This window comes from Lytechinus pictus, chromosome 18, assembly GCF_037042905.1.
Source record: "Lytechinus pictus isolate F3 Inbred chromosome 18, Lp3.0, whole genome shotgun sequence".
NCBI classification, from domain to species: Eukaryota; Metazoa; Echinodermata; class Echinoidea; order Temnopleuroida; family Toxopneustidae; genus Lytechinus; species Lytechinus pictus.
In genome coordinates this window covers 5,955,255-5,980,327 of record NC_087262.1, presented here as the reverse complement: position 1 = coordinate 5,980,327, position 25,073 = coordinate 5,955,255, and the positions used below count along the sequence as shown (strand labels likewise).

General features: G+C 37.7%; 2 protein-coding genes across 3 annotated transcripts; one reads left to right on the top strand and one right to left on the bottom strand.

The window, feature by feature from the left end:
* The first annotated feature begins 1,797 nt into the window (after positions 1–1,797).
* LOC129281629 (uncharacterized) lies at positions 1,798–14,738 on the top strand. Its single transcript, XM_064113168.1, has 5 exons — positions 1,798–2,112; positions 7,402–7,602; positions 8,153–8,334; positions 9,163–9,254; positions 10,795–14,738. The coding sequence occupies exons 2-5, from the start codon at positions 7,549–7,551 to the stop codon at positions 11,073–11,075; spliced, it is 609 nt and encodes a 202-aa protein (XP_063969238.1). The 5' UTR covers positions 1,798–2,112; positions 7,402–7,548; the 3' UTR covers positions 11,076–14,738.
* Positions 14,739–15,314: 576 nt separating this feature from the next.
* Positions 15,315–25,073, bottom strand: LOC129281195 (uncharacterized). 2 transcript variants are annotated; one of them, XM_064113167.1, is made up of 8 exons: positions 25,051–25,073; positions 24,690–24,859; positions 24,374–24,483; positions 23,690–23,832; positions 22,060–22,270; positions 21,448–21,744; positions 17,664–17,784; positions 15,315–16,267 (listed from the first exon to the last, which is right to left on the bottom strand). In XM_064113167.1, the coding sequence occupies exons 2-8, from the start codon at positions 24,773–24,775 to the stop codon at positions 16,102–16,104; spliced, it is 1,134 nt and encodes a 377-aa protein (XP_063969237.1). In that variant the 5' UTR covers positions 24,776–24,859; positions 25,051–25,073; the 3' UTR covers positions 15,315–16,101. The 2 variants fall into 2 exon arrangements, with proteins under 2 accessions (XP_063969237.1, XP_054773112.2); XM_054917137.2 differs by lacking the exon at positions 25,051–25,073 and having other exon boundaries at positions 24,686–24,768.

The following is a 25,073-nucleotide window of genomic DNA, read 5'->3' as shown; positions in this document are numbered from 1 at the left end:
CTAAAAAATAATGTAGAAGTACATCTCTTTCTACTGCAAAGGGTTAAATTGGCAATGTAGTAATTGGGTGACGTGGACAGTTGTATTTGTGTTCAGGTAAGGTTTCATCCTATGCTACAGACACACCTATGAAACCTTTCGTAAACAGATCAAAGCTTATAGTCCTATTTCAAATAGCATATCATCGGTCGGTTTGGGGTCGGTTTCACTTGTGTGATAATAGCGTAAGACATAGATTGCAGAGTTGACGATTGCAGCAGAAGATAATGACCGCTATAACTTTAAAATGCTTGGTCTTGATAAAAGCCCATCGTCGTCCAAAGTCCAAACTGCTCAAGGTTCTGCCGACCTAGCAGGGATACCAGACGATATAGGATGTGTATTTTTCTTTGCCCTCGGAACGCCTAATTCAATTGACTCGAACGCGTTATCACGTTAGGGGCAACCAAACCAAATTATTCTATTAGAACGCGTGCAGCTGCGAACAGTGAGTCGTCATCGAGTCCGCCGTGCGAAAACAAAGAATGCCGGACGAAAGGAGTGGTCACTGTGTGGCGTGTGAAGATAATGTGCTCGATGATAGCAGTTTGAATTGCTACACCACTGTCAAAATGCAAATACGCACCTGCACTCACACGCCCTCACCCGCACATCCACTTTACACAATCACACACCCATATACAAACACACACACTCACTCATCATTTTCATCTCCACTGTGGGGGGGGGGGGTTAAAATGTACAATGATTTGAATCCTTTGAAATATAGTACACATTCACCCCTAATTCCTTTCTTAAATATACCAAATAGATAAGGTTACGTTCATCACATATTCATTGAACCTAAACTATGGGTTGTAGGGGGGGATTCAATTTTAAAAATTTTAGCCATATTTTTTAACAGGCAGTTCAGAGTAAAATGTTAAGGGACACTGTCCCTTTGACCTCTAGAAAGAACAGAGCAATTATATCAATGGCTTTGAATGGGGTAATCCATCCTTGTTTTTTAATTGTTTATATATTTATTTTTCAATATTGTTACAATATGTTTTGTTGTTATTTTTATATTATAAATAAACCAAACAAAATCAAATTGTTCAAGTTGATATTCATTAGAAATCTTATTTTCCCACTAACGGTCATTCGTACAATAACAATAACCCGCTACTACAAAGCACTTTACGAAAAATCTTCCGGTTTGAACGCCATTTTGAAAGGAAGTGTAGGTCGGAAAATGAAACCGTACATGCCATGGAGCCAACTTTCTTCTTTCTTTGCAGCTGGGGAAAACTTACTCTGGAAATCATTTATTTCATTATTATTCATTTATTATATTTTATTCAGTTTATAGTGGAGCGTGGGCCTGTTCAGTTTTGAAGGAAAAAAATGGATTACAAAGGCGCCATAAACGGCTTTCATAAATTGCGTGCTTTTTAAGAAAAATATCTACATGTATATTTATCTCTTTTTCGCAACATCCCAACCCAGTCGTGTGAATTAAAGCAGAAAAGAGTAAAATTTTAAAGGAGTAAAAATACTAGGGTAATGTTTAGCTATGGATTGAACCCATTTTGTATCGGCAATGAGAAGCGATGAAACCAGTCGACATCGGAACGGTGTTCCATTTCTCTTTGGAATTAGATTACGATCACGAATTCCAATTTCGAATTCGATAACGGCTCAATATGTATTATCGCAAGGATTTTCCTTTTTTAGGGTTTTCTTTACCACCACCATAGAACTGTATTTCTGTTCAGTATGTTTTGACATACGGTGTGTGCTTTCAATTGTATTTTTACTACAATCTAAAGAAAAAAGTTCGCACCTGTCCCGTAATGTGTCCACCTGTGATTGTTAAGGACCAAAGAATTTGGCAGGATACATATTTGATCTCGTTTCCCGGCTCTTCTAAATGTCACTCGAATTATCGCACCCACCTAATTTGTCATGGAAGCGGGCTAGATTTGTCACTCGCCCATGCAAATTGGACACATTTTGTAAGGTGCTTTTCCGAAAGGCGCAGATTTGATTAGGAGTCACTTTGAGTCACGTGAACGTAAGGTATTCAGGCGCCTGCAACTTGCATGGTAAATTTCGTTCGACCTGGACTCGGTACGTTGATCAGATCACTCACTTCGGAATAAACATTCCATTATTATTTTCAGCGACATCAAATTTGCAAATTCCAGAATTTAAGACTGAATAATATAATAGTATATAGGAAAAAAATAAGAGTCGAGGCCTATTATAAGTTGTTAAGATAGTTCAGGAAGCAAGGACTCTAAACTTTTGCAGTAAACGTTATATCTTACATTTTGTGTTTTACTCAACGATTTAATCGATTTTTCACAATTTGCAATCAGCTGAACTTCACAATGATATCTTTAACATTATTTGTCCAATCTTGGTGCCACTGTCATCTTCTTTTCTCCGGTAATAGTTTGGTACATTTTTTTCCTTCATCCAGACAAGGTAAAATTAAACACATACATGAATTTATTTGAGAGACGTTTACCGTTCCAATAAAATGAACAGAGTCAATTTCAATAAAGACATGTTCGATACATGTTGCAAAAAAAAGATTCGATCAATATTGCCCCACTTTTCAACAATATGTGTGTCGGCATTGGTCGCATCTAATTGAATTTGTCTGCCTGCCTTATCTCAGTATAAATGTAAATTAAATTTTTATAGCAAAACCAAAGGTCCAATTTATATCCAGGTTATACTGATTAGGTTATGTGAGGTACGTAATCAGTTTAAGGCGCGGAAGTCGAAATATAGTTTTCTCAATTTTGTTTTTATCTCTCAATGAAGATGTCTACGGAGCTCATTGAAATAGTCCTTTCAATGAAATTTCAATAATCAAAATATGTTATCATCGTTAACACAACGTATTTGATAGAAAACTGAAATTGTGTTCTAAAGGTGCATGCAATCTAATTGTAACTGCATGCATTTTAACCATTTTCGACCCATGTTATTTCTAAAATAAGTTTTATTTTGTACAAGTTTTGTATTATTGAATTCTTATTCAATTCAATTTAAAAATCGTTTGCCTTTTTTCACCTTTCATACAAACAGTCCTATGTCATCATGTCTCCGCGTAAAAATCAAATATTTATACCTCATGTAAATGTACGTGTATATATAATATTGATGGAGACAACAAAATAAAGTCGGGGAAGTTTGTATCCTCAATTAAAAAGAACATTTGAAAAAAATCAGCACTACACTTATCGTGGACTTTACAAAGAAATTATAATGAGAAAACAATGAATCTACGCAAACCTTAAATTCTGTTTCTGTTTGTGGTAACTCCCGTAGGAACTCGGCAGGACAGCATTTTTGCTGTAAACGCCAAGCTGGTTTGTAACCAATTACCTATGAAACATTTTACGTCTAGGTTTATCAGTCATAGTGGCTGACGTTATAGACGACAGATATCACTCTTGGGCCTTTTTATCAAAGTGGAGACAATGGCAGAGTTGGGATTCGAACTCACAACCTTGCGATTATGAGTCCAATGCTCTAACCACTGGACCACACGACCACTAGTATTAGTCGGTGGATAATTGTTAACTTCCCGTATGTTTATATTTAAAAAAAATATTGCTAAAAAATTGTTGCTTGCTAGATTTGTTGCTCACACGTTTTAAGAGTTGTTGTGGCTCAGTGGATAAGTCTCCGAACTGTGAACCACAAGTTCCGGGGTTCAAATCCCACCACAGCACTAGGGTCCTTTGGCAAGGCGTTTATCTACATTTGCCACTCTCGACCCAGGTGTATTAAATGGGTACCTGGTAGGAAAGAATTCCTTGAATGCTCGTTGCGCCCGATCAGGGTAGCCGTGCTAAAGCCGGGGTAATAGTATGCAGCGCTTAGAAACATTTGTATTAAGCGCTATATAAATGTTGCATGTTATTATTATTAGTATTAATTATTATTAGAAATTTCACCCACATACGCCATTCTGTGCCCCCCCCCCCCCCAAATTCCTGGCTCATTAGGCCACTGGTTATTTTCATTTTAATAGCAACGATAATGAAGCTGATTGATTTCACAGTCTTTTTCGTTATGGGTTCTAATATATGTAAAACCAAATTGTGGATAAAGCCTCAATTTAGCTCTGTATACAGCAGGAGGGTGGGCAATTCATAATTCGAGCGAATTAGTTTTGATAAGTCAATTTATAAGCACACGACATTTACATAATAAATTGCTCTTTTTATATACCGTTTTGAAGTTATTAATTTCGGTATTTATATATTACATATAGAATATATTATACATTATTATATTGCCCCTTAAATTGTCGGTGAACGGAGCGGCAGCAAGTAGGAGGGCACCAGCCCCCCAGGATGTAGCTAGGAATTCCGGTGGGTGATGCAAAACTGTTCTTTTTAAAATTATGTACCAGGTTGTATTTGTTAAGATCTCTTTGTTGACTTGGCTTACATTTATATTTGTTGTTTGTATATATATATATTTATATTTATATCTAAAGGAACTGTTGCTGGGCTAGCGTCATGAGCGTCTCCGGACGGTGTGTGCGCTCAATAAGACATCACAACTATTAATTATTATATAGAAAAGTAAATCATACCATTTTTTTCATTTAGAGAGAAACAATCGAATCATATAGCTATCAATTTTGTTTAATGGCAGTTGTGCATATCTCATCAAATGTAAACTTGATCACGATCATAGGTTTTAAAACCAGGGGAGCATTTAATCCGACAAGTCTTATTTCATCCGACAGTTACCATAGTAACAGTGCTTCTCAGCCAATCCAAATCAAGGAAATTTGTCAAATGCAACAACTTGTCAGACAAAAATGTTGATGAAACACTCCCCAGGTTGTCGGCTAAATAAAACCAATTTTATGGAAGCCAGTGAGTATTATTCCGCTCTGGTAAAACTGCACAAAGATCCCACTAAAAATATAATCTCACTATGAATACATAAAATTGAGACAAAGATCCGTTTTATTTCGCCAAAACTTTTCATAAGATCTTGGATATCAAATTTAATAAATGTTTTAATAAAATTAAGTTTGAAAGGCAAATTCCAAATTAGGTTTGCTTAGGGTACCGGTCTTCTTATGTTTGCCGATGTCACACAAAAACTTAAAACTCTTTGATAATGATCGGAAATACATAGGTCTGTGTTTTCTTCTCTGTTAAGCGATGCATAATTATTGTAATGCACACGGTTTTTCTATCATAGCCAACAACATTGCAAACTCCTATACAGAAGATCGAGAGCTGTCATTCAAATATATAAACGAATTGCTTTTTTTTTTTCAAATAAGGACAGTTCGATTAACACCCACGAATATACACACACGCATGCATCCACCCTCACGAAAGAATCCGTAATGGTGACAGGACATTTGCTCCGGCGACAATTGCTCCGGGCTTTGGTTTAGAATAGGAATAGGGTATAGTGTTAACTCCAGGTTGAAGTTGGCCATTCCATTTGTTTGTGGAATTTACAGCGGAGCAAATTGTCGTCGGAGCAAATGTCTTGGAACACACACGAATATACGCACATGCACACACGCACGGACACATTTACAAACGTAACGCGCACACATTGTTCGTCATTGCGGTCCCAGGGGGCCCTGCGCAAATCTGTCGGTGCGCTCTCCGGCAGATCATCCTCGTTATCTCGCACGGTTAGCTCCGTGCTTCTTTTTTTTCTAATGTCTTCCAACAAATATTGTGGCGTAATAACATTTTGCAAATCAAGGCAATCGATAGGCCAATGATCTAACTCTCCATCTGGTTCGAGTACATCATAGAGTCAACAATTTTCGCTTATGAATATTTAACAATGAGTCATGACACTTGTCCCGAACACCGCGCACTTGTTTAGGGAAAGCTATTAGAAGCACGGAGCTAACCGTGCGAGATAACGAGGATGATCTGCCGGAGAGGGTCCGCCGACAGATTTGCGCAGGGCCCGCTGGGACCGCAATGATACGGGTTTGAGTGGTATCTAGTGGCATAAACACTCGCCACAGCAACGTGTCAAGATGTTATCCCCCGGGATCACCGCCCGAAGATTAACGGTCTGCGTGTTAAGGCACACGGAATAATTGCGGCGGAAAGCTGTCGAGAAGTTACAGATTTTAACAGCATTTGGGAAGAGAAGATCCAAGAGAAGACATTAAATATACCACAGATTACTAAAAAACGGGGCTTCCGTTTTATTTGAAACATATACATGGTATATAAGACCAAAAGCTAACCTTTTCACAATTTTTTGTTTTTAATTCCGAGACCTTGAAGTTTTATCACTGAAAAGAACATGGTAATCCAGTGGTGGTCGGACCGAGATAAACCTCTTTGTTCTTAAAGGACAAGTCCACCCCAACAAAAACTTGAATCGAATAAAAAGAAAAATAATCCAGCAAGCATAACGCTGAATATTTCATCAAAATCGGATGTAAAACAAGAAAGTTATGACATTTTAAAGTTTCCCTTAATTTCACAAAACAGTTATATGCACACCCTGGCTGGTATGCAAATGAGGAAATTATGACTATTTCTTTTGTATTTTATCATATGAAATATGAAACATTCTAATTTTCTCCTCATTTTCAAGTGATACAACAATTAATTCCTGCCTGAACATGTGAAATTAGCATTGTTTAATACTATATGGTTCAGTCAAGTTGGTCCTTATTGTCAAATCTATGAAAAATGAAATATTGTACAATTCAAACAATAAAAACAAAAGAAATAGTGAGTGATGGACATCATCGACTGACTAACCTGGTTGTGCATATCACTTTTTTGTGAAAAATAAGCGAAACTTTGAAATGTCATAACTTTCTTATTTTACATCCGATTTTGATGAAATTTTCAGCACTATGCTGGTTTGATTTTTCTCTATCTATTCAAGTCAGCATTTTCCTGGGGTGGACTTGACCTTTAATAACTTACCGACCTTTCACACGATAAAAAAATCGTAATTTAAATGATTCCAGTAAAAAATAAGGCTAATGACGAATATTTAGCACGTGTGAAACCAAACAAGAAAATGATTAGAATCACGAACGCTAATCACAGCCACGATTACAATAGCAATCATTATTACAATGATGATTCAAGATTCACGTGTGAAAAGGCCCTAAGCCTGTCTATCATACACATAGACTATTCTGCAGGGGGGAGGTGAGTCTCCTCAATCTAGGGTTTAAATAGTGGTCATTTTGAGGGATATACATAGTGATACATTTCAAGGATTGACTACTACAGATACTCAATTTTTCAAAAAAAATATAAGAAGAACCGAAGAAAAGAAAACATATTTTGTTCAGATTGACCAACGTGTCTACGTTTACTGTTTTTCAATGGTTTATCTTGGTTTTTTTTTTTCTTATCATTAAAGGTATGGTTTCAGAACAGACGAGCGAAATGGCGAAAAGCAGAGAGGACTAAACAAGAAAGAGGACCATCGTCAACGTCAAGCCCAGAAAACGAAGACAGATTATCGTCGAGTGAGGGCGCTGTTGGACAATCAAGAGAGGAACTAAACATGAGCCCTGGGGTACCCTCTGAAGAAACACGAAGAGATAAAATGACAGTTGATGTAAGTGAAAGATTTTTGCCATTTAATCAGTTAGTGTAGATTAGTTATCAAGTTTGCTTGTTAGATGGTTACTTAGTAAGATAACGTAGTTTATAGTTGTTTACCCTTTTAAAACTACCTGCTCATACACTTATTTGCGTACATTATGACTCAACTAGGATAGCTCCACATAAAATTTATGCGGTAGACTGTGTTTCAGATAAAATGTTTTCCTTCTTTTCTTATTTTGAAAGCACCATCCTCATTAATAAGAGCAAGGTATTACAAAAATGAATTATGCAGCTGAATTGCTACAGAAATCGAAATATTTGTAACGATGGTCATTATTGTTTCAAATAATATCTTGATTGCTAGTAGTTTTTAACATACTTGTCAGTCAGTCGTTTTTACCTAAATAGAAAATGTTCAATGATATTATTGGAGATAATGAGTTATTCTTATCGTAATTTCTATTAATTGTATCAAATCATTTTTAATAAAGTCAATTGTTTGTTTCACTAGATACGGTATTTTTGGTTTTAATGCGTTTATCTTATTTTTTTCCGGATAGGGAGAGAAGTCAGATTCACAAAACGATGATGGACCCCCGTTGCACAGCTTGGATAGAGCGCCATCGAGTGGTCGTTTGATGCCTCCTACTTTTGCAAACCCATCCGCAAGCACAATGTTGAACCCGTTTTATCATCCGGGAGGTGCTGCTCGCTTGCTACTTGCTTCACAACCATACGAAGGGTGAGTTCTGACTGGATATTCCATGATTCCGTGAAATAAGGATAGCGAAAATCACCCTGATGGTTTTTCAAATCCAGAAAATAGAGGAAAAGTATTGAAGGTTTGATGAAAATCTTTCAAAGAATAAGAAAGTTATGATTGTTTAAAATTTTGAATTTGTTACGTCATGATTTTGCGAGTAGCTCTCCCATATTATCATTCAATACAAATTCCATAAATTTCATCTTTTTTTTATGGAAAATGGATTCATATGCCTTCTTAAGAGAAATAATGTTGCAAATGATGCATCCACCACTACAAATAATATCAATTCAGTTTCTTTTTATAAAATCACTTTTTTTTTATATATAACACAGGGTATTTGAAGGAGCTGCTCGTGTGACGTCACAATATCAACACCTTACCAAATTTATAACTCCACTATTTTATTTTTCTGCTTGTATTGTAACCGACTTATTGTCAGCTGAACTTCCCCTCTTGAACAGAGACAACGGATGTTTCCCTTTTTTTAATTAGATAATCCCACAAAAGAGATGGGGGCATACATTGCACCTTCTCCCTCTTTCATAATTGATAATTGGGTAAATTTTCCCTTTTCGAAGAGGACTTGTTCACACCAAGCTTTTAATGATGTTGGGGCTCAATTTATCACCCCCCCCCCCTTTCATGTCTCTTCGATCAAAGCAATTCTCCTGTAGATTGCGTCGCTCTTGCACCTGGGTGTACTCGCAGACGAAACCTTTGATATCTTTTGGATATTGTATGAATTGAATTCAAAATATGCACAATCCAGAAATAATTTCGACCTTTTTTATGTATTTTTAACAGCCTGAGAGGACACGGCTCTTCGGCACGGTTCCCGTCTCTTATCTCGCCCTCATACGCCTCGCAACTCATGTCATTCGCCTCAGCCAGAAAAGGTACCAGAATATGTTAAATATTTTTGTTAATTTTATTTTTAAATCACTGTAGCTTTATAATTCTCATTCATATCATCGACAACATCTTATTGCCCTCGTCGCTATTATCATCGTCAACAGCATCATCATCAACATCATCACCGTCATCATCATCATCATCATCGACGTCTTATTACAGCAGATATGTATTATCACATTAAAGTAGACATAACGAGACGATAAAAAAAGAAATTTCCACATCAATAGAAAGATTGAAAGTTTGAATATTAACATTATTTATTATTAGTATCGTCATCAACCCCAAACAACTACTATCATCTGATGACGTTGAACAAAATTATTATCCTTCCAAAGTTTTCATCACCAATAGGACCATATCGTTATTTTCGTCAATAACATGAATATATGTATATACATGTATCTCAAATCGCAAATCTTAATCATAATAAACTATCATCATGATTATTGCCATCCACAGTCATCATCATCATAATCATCATCACCATCGAAATTATATCACTATCAATCTAATCAACACAACAATGCTTACATTCCGTTCGTCATCTAGTTTTCCTCTCTTTTTTTACATCCTATTTTGATGAAATTTTCAGTGTTATGCTTGTTGGATTTGTCTCTTTTTATTCCAATCAACTTTCTCTTGGGGTGGACTTGTCCTTTAAAGGTCAAGTCCACCCCACGGTAAATAATAATTTGAATCAATAAGGAAAAATCAAACATGCACAACGTTGGATATATTTGCATCAAAATTGGATTTAAAATAATAAAAGTTATGACATTTCAAATGTTCGCTATAAAATTTTCATAAAACGGTAATTTGGACAACTCATTCACATGCAAATGAAAGAGTTGATGGGACCCCTCACATTATTTTTATTGTTTGAATTATACAATATTTCAATTTTTACAGTTCTGACAATAAGGAACAATTTGACTTAAACGTAATATGTTAAAACAATGGTATTTGTTCATTTTCAGGGAGGAATTTGTTTCACATGACAATGAGGGGAAGACAAGAATATTTCATATTCTATATAATATTTATAATACAAAATAAATATTGAGTGGGTGATGTCATCAATCCCCTCATTTACATACTGACCAGGTTGTGCATATAACTGTTGCGTGAAATATAAGTGAAAATTAACAATGTCATAACTTTCTTATGCTACATCCGATTTTGATGACATTTTCCGTGTTATACCTGTTGAATTTTAAATCAACTCTTTGTTGGGGTGTACTTGTCCTTTAAGAAATGAATTTAGATTGATAAGAATCTTATTTCACAAAGAACGTCATAAAGTTTTATCTAAACTAGGGAATTCAAAGGTAATGCATTCACATTTTCAGCATATACATTACTATTCTTTTATGACAAAACTTATACCGAATCAATGGTAAAATCAGCATAATATATTCAAATCCAATTTTTGTTTGTTAGAGCCGTATATTTCGAGAAATTGTTTGTTTTTGTGTGTGTTTTAGAGAAAACTTAATAACTTCTCCGATGTTGTTCTGTCAGAGCCGGTGCCCACATCAGGAGGAAGCTACGGAGGATTCAACGTTCCCTCTCTCAGAGGCCCCCTCGACTCATCATCAGCCATCTTGAGAGAGCACGAAAAACGCACACTCAGTCTAGCTGCTCTGCGCATGCGCGCCAAGGAGTACTCCAACGCCATGGCGGAAGCTGCTGGTCTGATGACGTCATACAAGATGGCGCCGCCCCATCCTGCCATTCTCTTGGGCGCCAACGCAGCCTCGAGACCGACTTCGTCGCATGTTCCGTGTTCGTTCGGATGTTAACGTGTCATTGAAACCTCATGTTCATCACCATAAAGGGCTTGGCACAAGCGTGTGCGAGTACCAGTCGATCAAGATGGTCTACAACTCATACTAGGAACAGAAGAGAATGACAATGATGTCGACTTATTGCAGAAGCAGAAGCTTAAACCACATGAATCTAAAGAGGTAGTCCAATAACTCGGTGATTCAACCGTACTCCGCCAAAGACTGTTATTTCCTGGGCCCTGCTCGACCCCTAAAAATCGCGTAGCAATCACAAAGGCGGTTTGATGTAAAAAGGAGTTATCACATTAACGGGATTAAGAAGTGACATGGCGGTACTACAGTCGGTTTGGGGGTAAAGAATGGATGTGGGTAGCGGTACTGCCGCGTCTTTCCGCGGTAGCGTCGGTAAGACCGTTACGTCCCGTGGTAAAACCGCGTCGATCCACGTTTCATGGCGTTTTGAAATTGGCCTTAAACCCTGAAGCTTATTCAGCTATCTATGCTCCTTTACCACTGCATTCCACATTGACTGCATTGGAATGCTATGTCCATCTATCTGACGTGGTAGGCCAAATGGTCATTAGACGAATCGAGAGAAAAGGTGGAGAAATTGCCGATTAGACTTTCTGGTTACTTTGGTTACTAAATCGATTTTGTCTCATCGCCATTTGTTTTTTATCATTCATAACCCTGTCTAATTATCCCCACTTATTTCTTTAAATAGCGATCAATTATTGGTCTAACGGAAATTTGGTCTACCCTGTTTTCCATATTTTTTTAATTGATGATGTGGGCCATTATTCAAGGAAGCTTAACGACGTGACGAGGTGACGAGAAGGCAAGAGAGGTTATTTTGTCAAATCGGCCCGAATCAGTTGTATACCAACTTGGCGTGATCAGGTGATACTTAGCTTAAAGGTATTGTTTAACTTTGTGAGCAGCCGATTTAAAAAATTATCAAACCAAGATGAAACATGTGTACAAGTGCATGTATTAGAACTAATAAACCCTGAAAACAACCATTATTGAGAATGAAAAGCTAAAACTACAAGGCAAAACCCGATTTTGTAAATAGGTGTCTTATAGACGCCTAAATAGTACACATAAGTGTATGGGATGAAATTAAGATGGTGTTTTCGGTCACTTTATATTTCAATTTTTGAAGCACTAAATAATTATTTTCGAACGCAATTTTTTCTGGGCTTCATTTTTGTAACATATCACAGACACAGGTGACAAGTGTGACCTTCTAGCTCAGATTTTTTAAAAGTCAAACCAATGTTAACCAATCACTTTAATTGCCAAGTGGAACTACTAACAATTAATTATATAGTTGACACGGAAAGATACGTCCACCACGTATCTCGACATGTTGATATACAAATTATTATATATCGACTTGGTGAGATAGCGTATCTTGCCATGTTGAAATACTACGTTTTGAAAAATTGACTTGGCAAGATGAAATATCTCGTCAGGTCAATGGCATATAAAAAGCTTTCGTAATTATCCGTTCATCTATCGAGATTTGCCGGAGTTTGTTGAATCAAACTTATTAGGTAATTCAATAATGGTTAATTGGAACTTGCCATTAACATTATTGTCATTAAAACAAACTGGTTTTGGCAAAATGTGATGAACCCAAATGGCGAATCAATTTCTTCATGTCTATACCCATGCAGTCATAGATCAATAACATTCAGTCTGTATGAAAACAAAAAAAATATTTTACATTCTTACTTAAATCTGGAACAGATGGCATATAAAACGTCTCCATTTTTATATCTATAACTCATTAATGAATATTTAATATTTTTTTAATAGAGACTGGCAAGTCTCAGGGGAAGATTCAAGTGCCCCCCTCCTTCCTCCGGCCGAAAAATGACATCGTTCCTCCCGTTGATATTAAAAGTTACTCCATTTTGGTAAATGATTAAACTACTTTTCTTTTAGGTTTTGGAGGATCAACACCGTTATTTATTAAGGAATCTTTTTTTCAGGTAGTTTTAAAGAAATCTCAGTCCCCTTATTTCAAAATATCCTGGATCCGCCTCCGACACTTCTTGTGATTATTTATTAAAAGTAGGAAAGACTTTGGGTAATATTCAACCGATAATTGACCTTATTTTATATCAACTTGATTTCAAAAACTCACTAACTCACTCGCTAAGCTGTAAAATTTTGAATGAATGGCGAGGGCTAAAATAGCCCACTCCGGGCCCGATTATTTAGGTGTTGCCCTTATCAGCTCTTTCTATGGCGTGTTCAGTAAACACGAACGTTTTCCCTTATGTGCCCGAGTTTTTGAATGAGTGATCGCAAAAGTAGAACGGCTCTGCTATAGTCACTAAAAGCATTTTTATTGTGTGGTGCGGACTATTTTACTGCGGGCATTTTGCTGACCAAAAAATCTTGAGTTACTGAAACGGCATTAGAATTGAAATGATTCAACATTAGTGACGCCTTATATTGTAATTATGGTATATACCTTATTCGCTGAGCTACTAGTACACACTTAAAATGTTGGGCAACATACTGTCCACTGTCTTGGGTAATGTATGTTGGTAAAAATATATATTCTGGGCAATTATTATAGTTTTCAAAGTCAACACTGCTGCTATATTGAATCACGTGATGCAGGTGAGACCTCCAGAGGCGCTCCACTTGTTAGTTTTTATTACCCAATTTGGTCAGATTTTAACCAATAGTTGGGTGGAAAGTATGCTGCCCAGGGTTTGTTAAGAGTTGGGCATTTTTTTTTGCCCAACTATTTTAAGAGTGTATATTGAAGCAGTATATTCACGACTCTGATATGCATTTACTTGTTTTGGTCACGAGTAAAAAAGAAGTGCGTTCTCACTTGATTACAGTTAATGTAATTCACGTAGGATATGACAAATCTCATTATTGTTTTCACTTCTACATATCGTTCTACCGTCGTTGATAATTTCACGTAATTGACTATTGGTTTGGAAGAGTATTGTAACACATTGCGAAAGCACTAATTTATAATAATATCAAGAAGAGGAAGAATAATGGTGTTAAAAGCTCACACCGTCTGAAGACGCTCATGGCGGTAGCCTAGAAACAGTTCCTTTAGCATGTCTAGATACAAAAATCTACGAATATAGAAATATACAATCATTAATGAAATGCTTTTAAAAGTTTATTTCCCCACGACTCTTTGGTTTGAATTTCGTGATATAAACAGTACATCACACTTCAAAGTGGAACCGCCTATCTTGTTGGACCCGATCACACTGGTCGCGGGAACAATACCATTTACCCTGTCCACATATTTGTCCCTATTCATGTATCAACATTTCTTGCACGATAATGAAATAATTTCACTTAAATTTGTTCGATTTTTGTGATACACGCTCACTTCTATGAAACTATATTTTGTATCCACAATCTTCTGTGTTGTATGTATCTAAAACGTGTCAAGTTGAATATATCTTTATTTCGCAGTCACATCAACTAAGCCGATTTCACACCGACCGATTCTCCGTCAGTCGAAATAACGCGATTGTTGAGGATCGATACTGGGATTAATTCCTTTGGTGTGACAGTGATGTCAAAGAATTATAATGAATTTCTTTTATAATCAGATCTTATAATATATTAAAATGTATATTGCGTTGAATTATTAAATTTCGATCAATAAATGTGAAGTTTAAAAAAATGTATGTCTCCCTGCTCTCTCATTTTCGTTTATTATTTTTCGTTTGAAAATTTCAATTTGGATTTGATACCCACATTTCCTGAACATACCAATCCTTCTTCTGTACTCTAAAACATATAAAGCAATATTTATTAATTAATGAGAATCATTACCATCATAATAATCATTTTTCAAATTCTAAATTGATGGCATTTTAAATGTTCTGATCATTTTGATGTTTCTCTATTGAATTAAAATCAACGTGTTGGACTTTACCTTTAAAAGATATTTGCAAATAGTTTATACTAATATTTCAAGCACTAATCTGTACACGATCAGACACTATTAAGATCAGTGATTACTTTACTGCCGGTGCGGTTCACCGAGAAAATTGTGCAAGGGTGTTCCTTATTCTTTCTTTAGCTCCCCCCCCCCCGCCCCCCCCCCCCTCTCTCTCTCCCTCTCTCTTTCTCTATTTGACGATCATTCATGTTGTAAAAAAAATATTTTTATATAAAAAAGGTTGTGTTTTTAATAGTTGCCTTAATGTTGATGTTATATATATAAGAAGAAGTGTAAGAGCAATTACATTCATTTATTTAGTTATTTCCTCTTTCAGGATATTCATAGCATGGAATGATTAAGAATATTCCAGAATGTCTCAGTAAAGCTTTGTTAGACATGAGTAATCTTTTAGTACTCTGTTATTTCTGAATAGAGATTGCTACACAATAAGATTCCCAGTGGTAGAGGAAATGAACAATAGGATTAGCTATGTTTACAATTGTTAATTTCACTGAGGTCATTCAAGAGTCTTCTAGAATTTGATTGCTCCAGAAAGAAGGAGAATGTTCTTTTTGTAGACAATACTAGAAGCTTCCAGAATAGTGAATAATTTGTATATAAGCTGACTGTTTACAGTTATTTTGAGAGGAATTCTCAGTTCTCATCGAGATCAACAACCTGTTTTAATGAACGCTTTTCAACCTATGGATTGCTGAAATTGACTGTTAATCATCATCAACATCGTCTTCACGGACATTTCAACTCGTTACAGTGACTCTTGTATTGTACTTCAACATCAGTTTCATCATCGCCATCATTGTGAACTTTAAGCAATTTTCGCCAGCCAACTTGGATTTTATCTGGATCATAACTTTGGATTATAATCAGCACTTCAAGAGATGTAAGATATTTTGTTTTAACTTTGTTGATTGATTAACATGTATTTCCTGTAATAAACAAAAAAGGAAATCAAATTTAAAACTAAATTTTCATTGTTATTTGTTGCAGTATCGTAACAGTGACAAAAGTGTTACGGGGATGTGTGTGCTCTATCCCACGTGGTTTTCGCTAGTGATGTCCGTCACTGTGTAGCTACTTGTCTTTATTTAGATCCTTGAATCCTGTAACTGGAGTTCGTTTGATGGGGGCGCCCTTCCCTCCGAAGGTTGTTTCTGAGTAAAATCTGTCGTCTTTCCTGATCGTCCCATGAAGCTTATCGAAGAGCATCGTATTCACGCCAAAATTACAATGGAAGTACCTGTAATAATTAAAGAAATAAAACAAATAATGCATGATACAATCCTATATGTACATAAATATTAAAAATAATATTATTCAATGACTCCTTAGAGCACTCAAATTAGAGTGGCCGCCCTGAATAACTGGCCTACATGTTTATCAATATTATTGATCAATGTGAAAATTGTGCATTAATTGGGAGGGATTTGAAATTGTTATTTTTTTACAAATCCTAATGCATTTGGACATCTTTGAAATTGATAAAGAAATGACTTTGTATCAGGAAAATAATAAGTTTACTTGATTTCCATCATCTCCATTGGTATACGTGGTATACTTTGCAAAGCTTCCATCCCATATCACTCATCATGGGTATGGCGAGTACTGCACTATTCCCGCAGTAAATGTGTACATATTACCGCAGTAAATGTGCACGTATTACCGCGGTAGAAGTGCACATTACTGCGGTAATACTGCAGTACGCGCAGTAGGCCTGCCTTCTCATAGCATAGGGCCTTGTAGGCTGAAGCGGATCCAGCCGGATTTGACATAATAAGCCTCTTCACAGTTGTAAACTACGCACGAGCAGTAAAGGTGAGCTAACCATGGACGTGGTTTGCAAATTCACTGACATAGTCATTGTGATTTGATGATCATTCATGTATTCCTTTTTAAAATATTCATTCATCACATCCAAGCTGAAGAGTAACAAAATCTTCATAATCACTGATATTTGACAAATGCCCAAACAATAGTCAAAATGTGCCAAAAGCAGACAATAAAAAACAGATTTCCAAACTGTACCACTGACGTACTATTCTGGTTACCTTTCGTTCTTAGAATTGGAATGCTTTGCCGGCATAGCTAACGCAACATCTTCCTTTGATAATGTTATTGCTCATCATAATCGCAAAGGACATTTAAGAAATATGATCATGAGCGAACCGTGAACGGGATTATACCATTTCCGGGTCAATATTGTTTTTTGAACAATACCCGGCCTCCCAAAACTGTTGTGTCTAACCCGTATCCGCGTCTGCTTGTGGGGTTGCGGATTACCCAGTGGTGTCATCATTTTTCACCTTTGAATGATAACGTTTTCGCTGAGGGTTCATGACCTAGGTGTCCCTCTACAATATTTTATATATATATATATATATATATATATATATATATATATATATATACCCTCCATTTGCCCCCACTTTGTGCACTCATGTTTCGGTTGTTGAAAAATTATAGGTTCGTCCCCGAGTCTCAGTGCCCTACATTATACCATCCCGGTCCTTTGTCATAGCTCATCGTCTTAAAGAAAATGTTTGCAGCTGGACAGACTAGTCTTATGATAGGCTTGTAATTCTGAGTCGAAAACGGAGAACATGCAAATGGTATTTTAGGGAAAAAATCTGAATTACTTATGGTGATCGTCGTGGAACATTGTGCTTGGTTGCCATGGTAGCATTGAATGCAGATCAATCCCAGAGTGTGATAGGATGCCGTAGTAATATCCGTAGATCAACCAGAACAGAAAAACTCCTTTGGAAAATACAAAAAACATTCAAAAGGATATTTATACACCATATACAAAACCAAAAAAAAAAATCAGCGCAGAAGCTATTTTACACTGAAGTCCTGTGACATAATTCTATTATTTATTACAAGAAATGTGCTCAAGTAATGCACAATCAGCAATAACTAAATGAATTTTAGCTTGATGGTGTAACCAAGAAATTGTGAAATTTATAAATTGGATGCTGTTTTGCAAAAATTGTTGCGGGAACTTGTATTTCATTATTCTTCCCATCACCCATGAACCAGTACAGGCCAGGGCATTCGCCGTTGCACCAAATTTTATTTTCTCTGAATTTTGTTATCGGTAAGAGGGATTATTAGAGAGAAAAAACAATTAAAATAAGTGGGCCCTGATTGGCGATCCCCCACCTCTCCGAGAAAGTTATCATATTCATGCTTGCACATTTCAGCTACATGCAGAATAAAAGCCCGTTTCATGAAGAGTAACAACGATGGTAACATGCCTCAGCAGCCAATCACAATCAAGGTTTCCATGAAAGTTTCAATTTGTTTCAAATTGTTGTAAGTCTTTGTGAAACGGACCCCCATTTCTGCATTCGCAAACTTTTCATCCTCAGCAAGGATTTTCTTATTTTTACTTTAAAGCCCCCTCACACCTGACCGAATGTAGGCGGACGAAGGGAGACGAATGGGAAAAATGCACGAAATGCACGCGAATTCAAGGAATTCAAATAAAATTTCCGTCAAATCATGCGATCAGTAACTACTATTGTATTGTCAAATTTTATCAACGAACGGTAAGCGAAGAATAAATATGACATGCGAAGGATATCGATTTTTCGGTTCACCTCTTTGAGTAAATTGCAGCCGAAGGCGAGCGAAGGGTTGATATAACTCAAATAATACAAACAATCAGTGAGCAACGGTTTGATATGGCATGCGATTAGAAACGAAGACGAGGGAATAGATCGGGCGTTCTTGTACGTTTGTGTCATCGTGCTGCTTCGTAATACCCCCATCTCACTAGATGGCGATTCCACTGCGATCGTCAAAAATCGACAAAGCGTGGTATAACGTAGCTTGATCGTGCCTTGATCTTTTCAATCTTCTCCGTCGTACCTTGATCTTTTCTGAAGCGGCAAGGATCGCCACCATCTTTATGGTCGCCACAAAATTTTGAACATGTTCAAAACTTACGTAGCGAGATCGCGGAGGTGCTAAAGCGCATCACAATCGAGTCATGAGCGTATTACAAACGACATATTCGTAGCTGTAACGGAGCCCCAACGCATAAAGCGTAGTATAAGCGCATTAAAAGCGGCACCGATCGCCCGTGGTTTTCAGGCCCGTTTCCAAGACAATTCTGCTACGCTGCTTCCGTTTACAAGGCGACTGCCTTGCGCTCGACACGCTTCACACAGCTTCCACCACGACGCTTCCTTCTTTGGGTGACATGTGGCCCATGTGGCACACGTTCTCAGCCCGCTACAGGCGTTCGCGTTGCGCTTTTGCTGCGCCGCTGATGACTGGGCAGCGATTGCGCAACAACCGTCCGCGCTGCTATAAAACGCCGTGCCGATGGTGGCGGATTATCATATTTGCAACAGATTACGAGGCGATACCACGGCGTTTTCAAACATACCTCCCAGAAAAAGGACCAGAAAAGGGAAAGCTGCCCAAGCTACCCCTCTTAGGCCGGCGGTCGAAGGGGAAGAACAAAAGGGGTTATGGTGGTGGTAGAGGAGGAGGAGGTAGAGGAGGAAGAGGAGGGGGTACAGGAGGAGGATGAAAATCTTACTGCTGAGCCAGCTGGAAAGAGAAAAAAGACGCTCACATGTCTTGATGACGAAATGGGTTACCTCTGCAGAAATAAATAAATTGATTATGTTTTGAAAATAAATTGAATTCTAACCACAGTAACAGAAGACAACATCAAATTTTGTTAATGATTCGATCACTAATGTATTGATTGGGAAAGGCAATCTTTAGGGAGATTCTGGCATTGTGCCCCCCTCCCCCTCCCTTTTTATGAGTGCTCTCACATCAGTAGACTACTTCTTGTCAGCAAATTTGAAAGGAATTTAACAAATATTTTTGAGTGACAAACTTTGTGGAAAAAAATAAACAGAATATCAAAGATTTTTATGCTCTTTTATGAAATTCTGGATGCATCCCTCATATTAATTATTAGGCTCAGCATCGACATCTTTTGAATGAAATTATAAAAATATTGTATATTATGACTTAGGTGACAGCCAGGATCGGACCCTGTATCTTTTTGGCCTCCTCCTTCTCCTGTCCTCGCATTCAACTTTTAACTGATGTGTTTTTAGAATGCCAAGATGTATAAGTCCAACCAAATTCTGGACATCCATGTTGGTCGGAGGTTGGCAATCGACTGAAAAATGTGTCATGTGCCGCGATTAGTATGCCGATTGCTTGAAATCGTTTCAAGAGCCCATCATGAACGTAACATAATCGCTTCATTCGTAGCACCACCGTACCGAGGTCCTAATTAGCGTATGAGCCTCGTTGTACGATCGCTTTGATCGCAGAAGCAGCGCATCACATCTGCCTCGAATCGTCGCAAGAAAGTGGCATCGTCGTACTTTCAGCGTATTACCATCGCCTTCAGCGCAGGTCGGTCGCATAGAAGTTGCAGTGCAATCGTCTCGCAGGCTAAAAATAGAATTCGAGGAAGATTCTGCTACGATTTGCGGGATTTACACAGATCGCCATGGTCGCCACGATCGCCTTCCTAGTGAGATGGGGGCCTTAAGAACAGGGTTCTTTCGAGATCGGTCCACTTTGGCAAAAGCACGATGAGGGACTATGCGCGACAATAACACACGAACGATAAACGAACGATTACCGCAGACTAAATACGAGATGCGAATTCAAACAGATGACCAACGATTTTTCAATTCGTCGGGAAAATTTAAACATGTTCAAAATTTCCGCGCGAATTTGAATAATTGCAGAGTTAGTTCAAAAGGTTTACGAACCCAAACACGAAGGGTAAATATGATTTACTATCAGTTACCATTGAAAACGATTTTTTAAAAGTGCCTTTCACCAGCCATTGCAAGGGATATTTCAGGCAATTCGGTTAGGTGTGAGGGGGCTTTAAGGCTTAATATTTGGAAACCGTGGGCGAGTCAAGAATCCGTCTGAAAATACCCACGGTGAATTTCTGTTCATTCTGCTCTTTCAAACTTTAGGCCAGGCTTCGCAAGAACTTATTTCAGCAGCAATATTCTTGTTTGGAAGATAATTCTATTTTTAATCTACGTGATTCCTCGAAGCTTTGCACGGGAGCAGCGACTTTACCCGACTTGGCATCTATCCCTGAAAAGTTGTAATTGTTGTGAGTTTTTGGACAATATATTTATGACATCAGTAATCTATCTGGCATAGTCATAATGTCTGATGGTTCGCGACAATTTCTATAATTACTGTTCGCGGTTCGCAAGGTGGAAAAATAGACTTACTGACGGATATTTTTGTGAGGTATACATATTTGCAATAGGACCACAGAGAACGTAGAGTTAACTGGAAACAATTTGCCAATCAGATCAAGGCATCAATTCTTGATCGCATTATGGCGTTCTCTGATTGGCTAATGCATGAACGACATAATAGCGTAATCGAATGGATGTAGCCTACCTGCATGTAATGGAACCAGTACGATCGGTATCTCGAGGAAAACTTGGAAGATGATGAATTCATATGGATGCATGGCAGCGGCTGACCAGGGGGTTGGAGCCTTGAAACGATGATGAAGCTTGTGATATCGACGGTAAAAGACTGGGAAATGCATCAAACGATGAGAATAGTAAAAAGATGCTTCGTTGTAGAGGTAGGTGATTGGGATGGAGGCAATGAAGTAGCCCCACCCGTAGTCTTTGATGCTGTAATAGAGTTTTGTTTCCCCTCCATTCATAATGTACGTCACTAGGATGCCTTTGAGGGATGAAAATAGAAACAAAATAGCCGGTAATAGCAAGGTCATTGATTGTTTCGGAAGTCATATTAATACAAGCTGCTTTTCACTGACGACTCTCAAAATCTACGAAAATCATTGCTTCTGATTGGCGCGGATTTATTTTTAATTAAAATTGATTTTTGATTGAAATTACTAAAGGCCTATTTCAAAGCATTGGCATAAATGTCAGTGGCAATCTGTAGGCAAACCTCTTGACCCTCTTTTCCTGCTGTTTAGTCGATTGAAGGAAATTCGCCAAAAGGAAACACAGGATTACCTTGAAACTTGCTTACCCGATAAAAGAGACCCGATTGCCATGTTCAGAGATCCTAACCAAAATTCCAACCGGTCATCTTCCGGTTTTAAAAACCGATCCGGTTGGCATTTCCAGTCTGCTGCCCTCTCACGGCGTTGTATGTAGTAGTACCATTTCAAGTATCCACCAACTCCATAAAAGATGAGGAAAGCCCCAGTAAAAGATTGAAGGAGGTAAAATCCTAAGCCCTAGGAAAAACAAATGTAAAGACACCTTACAATCCAAATACGAGTGATCATGGTTTTAAATTTTCAGTTCACAAAAAAAGAAACGTGTTGGTAGCTATTGTGGCTGAGGGGTCGGTTGATGCCCTTATACATGTATAGGAGTTGACAAGATGAATCATAACGTATAATTTCTTGGCTTTGGTTATTGAACGACTTCAGGAGAAAGCTCTGACAAAGTAATCAATGTGTAATTATTAAGTTCTTTCCCTATAAGAAAAGGTGTCATTTTGAAACGTCTGTAGAGAATTAATTTAATTTCAAAGCAACTGAGGAAACTTACTATATTCGCACTATACAGTGCGTTTCAGAAAAAAAAGTAATCCAAACCTAGAGGGGCTGATATTGGAATCATATTTGATTTTGTGAAATTACTCTGCATGGATATGAGACAGGAACTCCTCAGCTTTCGATTGATACCCTATTTGTACCATTATTTTGTGTCACGCATGACTGAATTAACCGATATTGAAGACAGCAGGGGTGCAGCAGATACTACTTTTCCAGCGTGGTAAAGTGGGCAAAATGTGCGCTTGACAGAATAAAATGCTTTTCAAAGTAATTTTTGGAATGAATAGTTATCCAGGAAGGCATTCCTCTGAAATGATGACTGAAAGGTAAAAGTCTCATTCACCAACACCTTCCACATATCCTCTCCTTTGGCTTTGCACAAAATGCCGGCAGCGTGGAAGGACATATCCAAGCAGAATCCAAGCAGAATAAATGAGAATTGAATGGGTTTTTTTAATATCGGCCCCTACGTTTGAATTACCTTGTTTTCTGAAACGCACTTTAAAAAGTACCATAATGGACAGCATTTCATTAGTCCACCGGGGGAGCATTTCATGAAAGAAAATAGTCAATGAAATTCGCTGACGATTTAGCTCTCAGCCAATCAGATGCAAGGATTCCGTAGCTTGTAACAAAATAATGAAAAATTACTCAATATTCGTTTTATGAAATGCTCGCCAATCTTTTACAGGGGCCGCGGAACCGGGGGGGGGGGGCTGGGGGGCTTCAGCCCCCCCCCCCCCCCCACTTTTTTCCAAAAGCGTGTACAAAAACGTAAAAATGACCATATGATTGTGATTTTTAGCATGGTCAGCCCCCCCACTTTTTTCCAAAACCGTGTACAAAAACGTAAAAATGACCATATTATTGTGATTTTTAGCATGGTCAGCCCCCCCCCCCCCCCCACTTTGAAAACCGTTCCGCGGCCCCTGTTATAGCTACTAAAATCCTTTTATCTGTTTGGTTCAGAGTAATATTCTCAGCGAAATTCACTATTTTTTTGTAATTTCTATATAATATAGAAATGACATCAGGAAGCATTAATTTATATGGTGAGAAAAATTGTCACATTTCCAATAAAAGACCACGAACCTTTAGGTATTTCCCATGGCTTCCGAAATCATGATCAGTTGAGTTGTCGACGTCGAAGGACGTGTGTTGAGTGGAGATCGGTCTCCATGTCGAATCCCCCTGCCAAAGTCCCTTGATTTGGACGTAAAGAAGTAACCAGTCCCCTGTCGAAAGTACGATGATATTAAAAGATGGTGATCTATCTACATATCCATGTTCCCCTCTACTCTATCATAATATATTCTTGGGTCCCTGATGATTTGTTTCCATCTTTTTTCTCTTCTATAATTTAAGATATTTTAGTATGTGGGTAAAACAACTTTATTCTTATTCCGCCAGGGAACTACCCCGGCCACTATCTTTAACTAAAATAGTTTTATAGTCTTTAAACAATTACTGGGTGATTACCTTTACGAAGTTTCCATCACAATTGAGCTTTCCATCACCATTACTTACGAATTTTCCAATACCATGACTTAACATTTTCCATAGTATACCTCACGAATTTCCCACCGTATTACTTTCGTGTTTTCCATTGCCCTTTCTTCCGAAAAATGTTCCATAACTTATGAATTCTCTATTACCATTACTTAACTATTTTGCCATTCCTATTGCATAAGAAGTTACGATTACCATTACAGACGAATTCACCATTATCAATGCGGACGATATTATCGTGTTTGTCATGAGAAAAGTGAAACCTACCTCGTAATCCAGTGGCAAGTACTGCTGTTAACAGAGCGCCAAGTCCCGCGATAATAACTGTTCTGAGTTTGACCAACAGGAAGACAATATTGGAGAGAACAGCCATAACACTCGAAAATAGAAAGATAAGAAAATGGGGAATGGTATTATTGAAACAGATCTTGCGGTAATAAACATATATCGTATATTTTCACTCATATATTTGTCTAAGTTATTGAAACGGTATACCATGCACTCTAGCTGTTCAATAAAAACGGAAATATCTTATAAACAGAATAGATATAGATAAACATGATAAAATGTATTGCTCACATACGTATAAAATCCACTGCAGGATCTGTTGAACACCAAGGTCTCCAATAGACAAACACTTGTCTCGAAGCTGTTATCTTGCACACGCATTCACACGTCTGTCCCCAACGAGGGTAAAGTGCGTGAGTGTTGCTTGGGTCAGGTTATCCGGGCGTTGCGTATGTCGGTGTCAACCTAGTCTGCTGGGCAAACCCTTCACTCGAGTTAAGGGTCTGAATGTGCAGCCTACTCATGCCTTGTGTACTGAAGGCTCTCTCGCTCATGAACATTGGAACAGCAAGTTTTGTATGTGCTAGTCTTTGCGTGGAGGCACACTTATTGATCAAAGTTCCAATCAGGGTCTGTGCCTTCAGACTAGTGTCAACCATAGAGATGTATATCTCTATGG

Coding starts and splice junctions, on each gene's coding strand:
- LOC129281629 (XM_064113168.1), top strand. CDS start 7,549: ATGAGCCCTGGGGTACCCTCTGAAGAAACACGAAGAGATAAAATGACA. Junction 7,603..8,152: donor GAGATAAAATGACAGTTGAT/GTAAGTGAAAGA, acceptor TTTTCCGGATAG/GGAGAGAAGTCAGATTCACA. Junction 8,335..9,162: donor GCTTCACAACCATACGAAGG/GTGAGTTCTGAC, acceptor TATTTTTAACAG/CCTGAGAGGACACGGCTCTT.
- LOC129281195 (XM_064113167.1), bottom strand. CDS start 24,775: ATGCGTGTGCAAGATAACAGCTTCGAGACAAGTGTTTGTCTATTGGAG. Junction 21,745..22,059: donor AATCGGGTCTCTTTTATCGG/GTAAGCAAGTTT, acceptor CATCCCTCAAAG/GCATCCTAGTGACGTACATT. Junction 16,268..17,663: donor TTCCACGACGATCACCATAA/GTAATTCAGATT, acceptor TAATTATTACAG/GTACTTCCATTGTAATTTTG.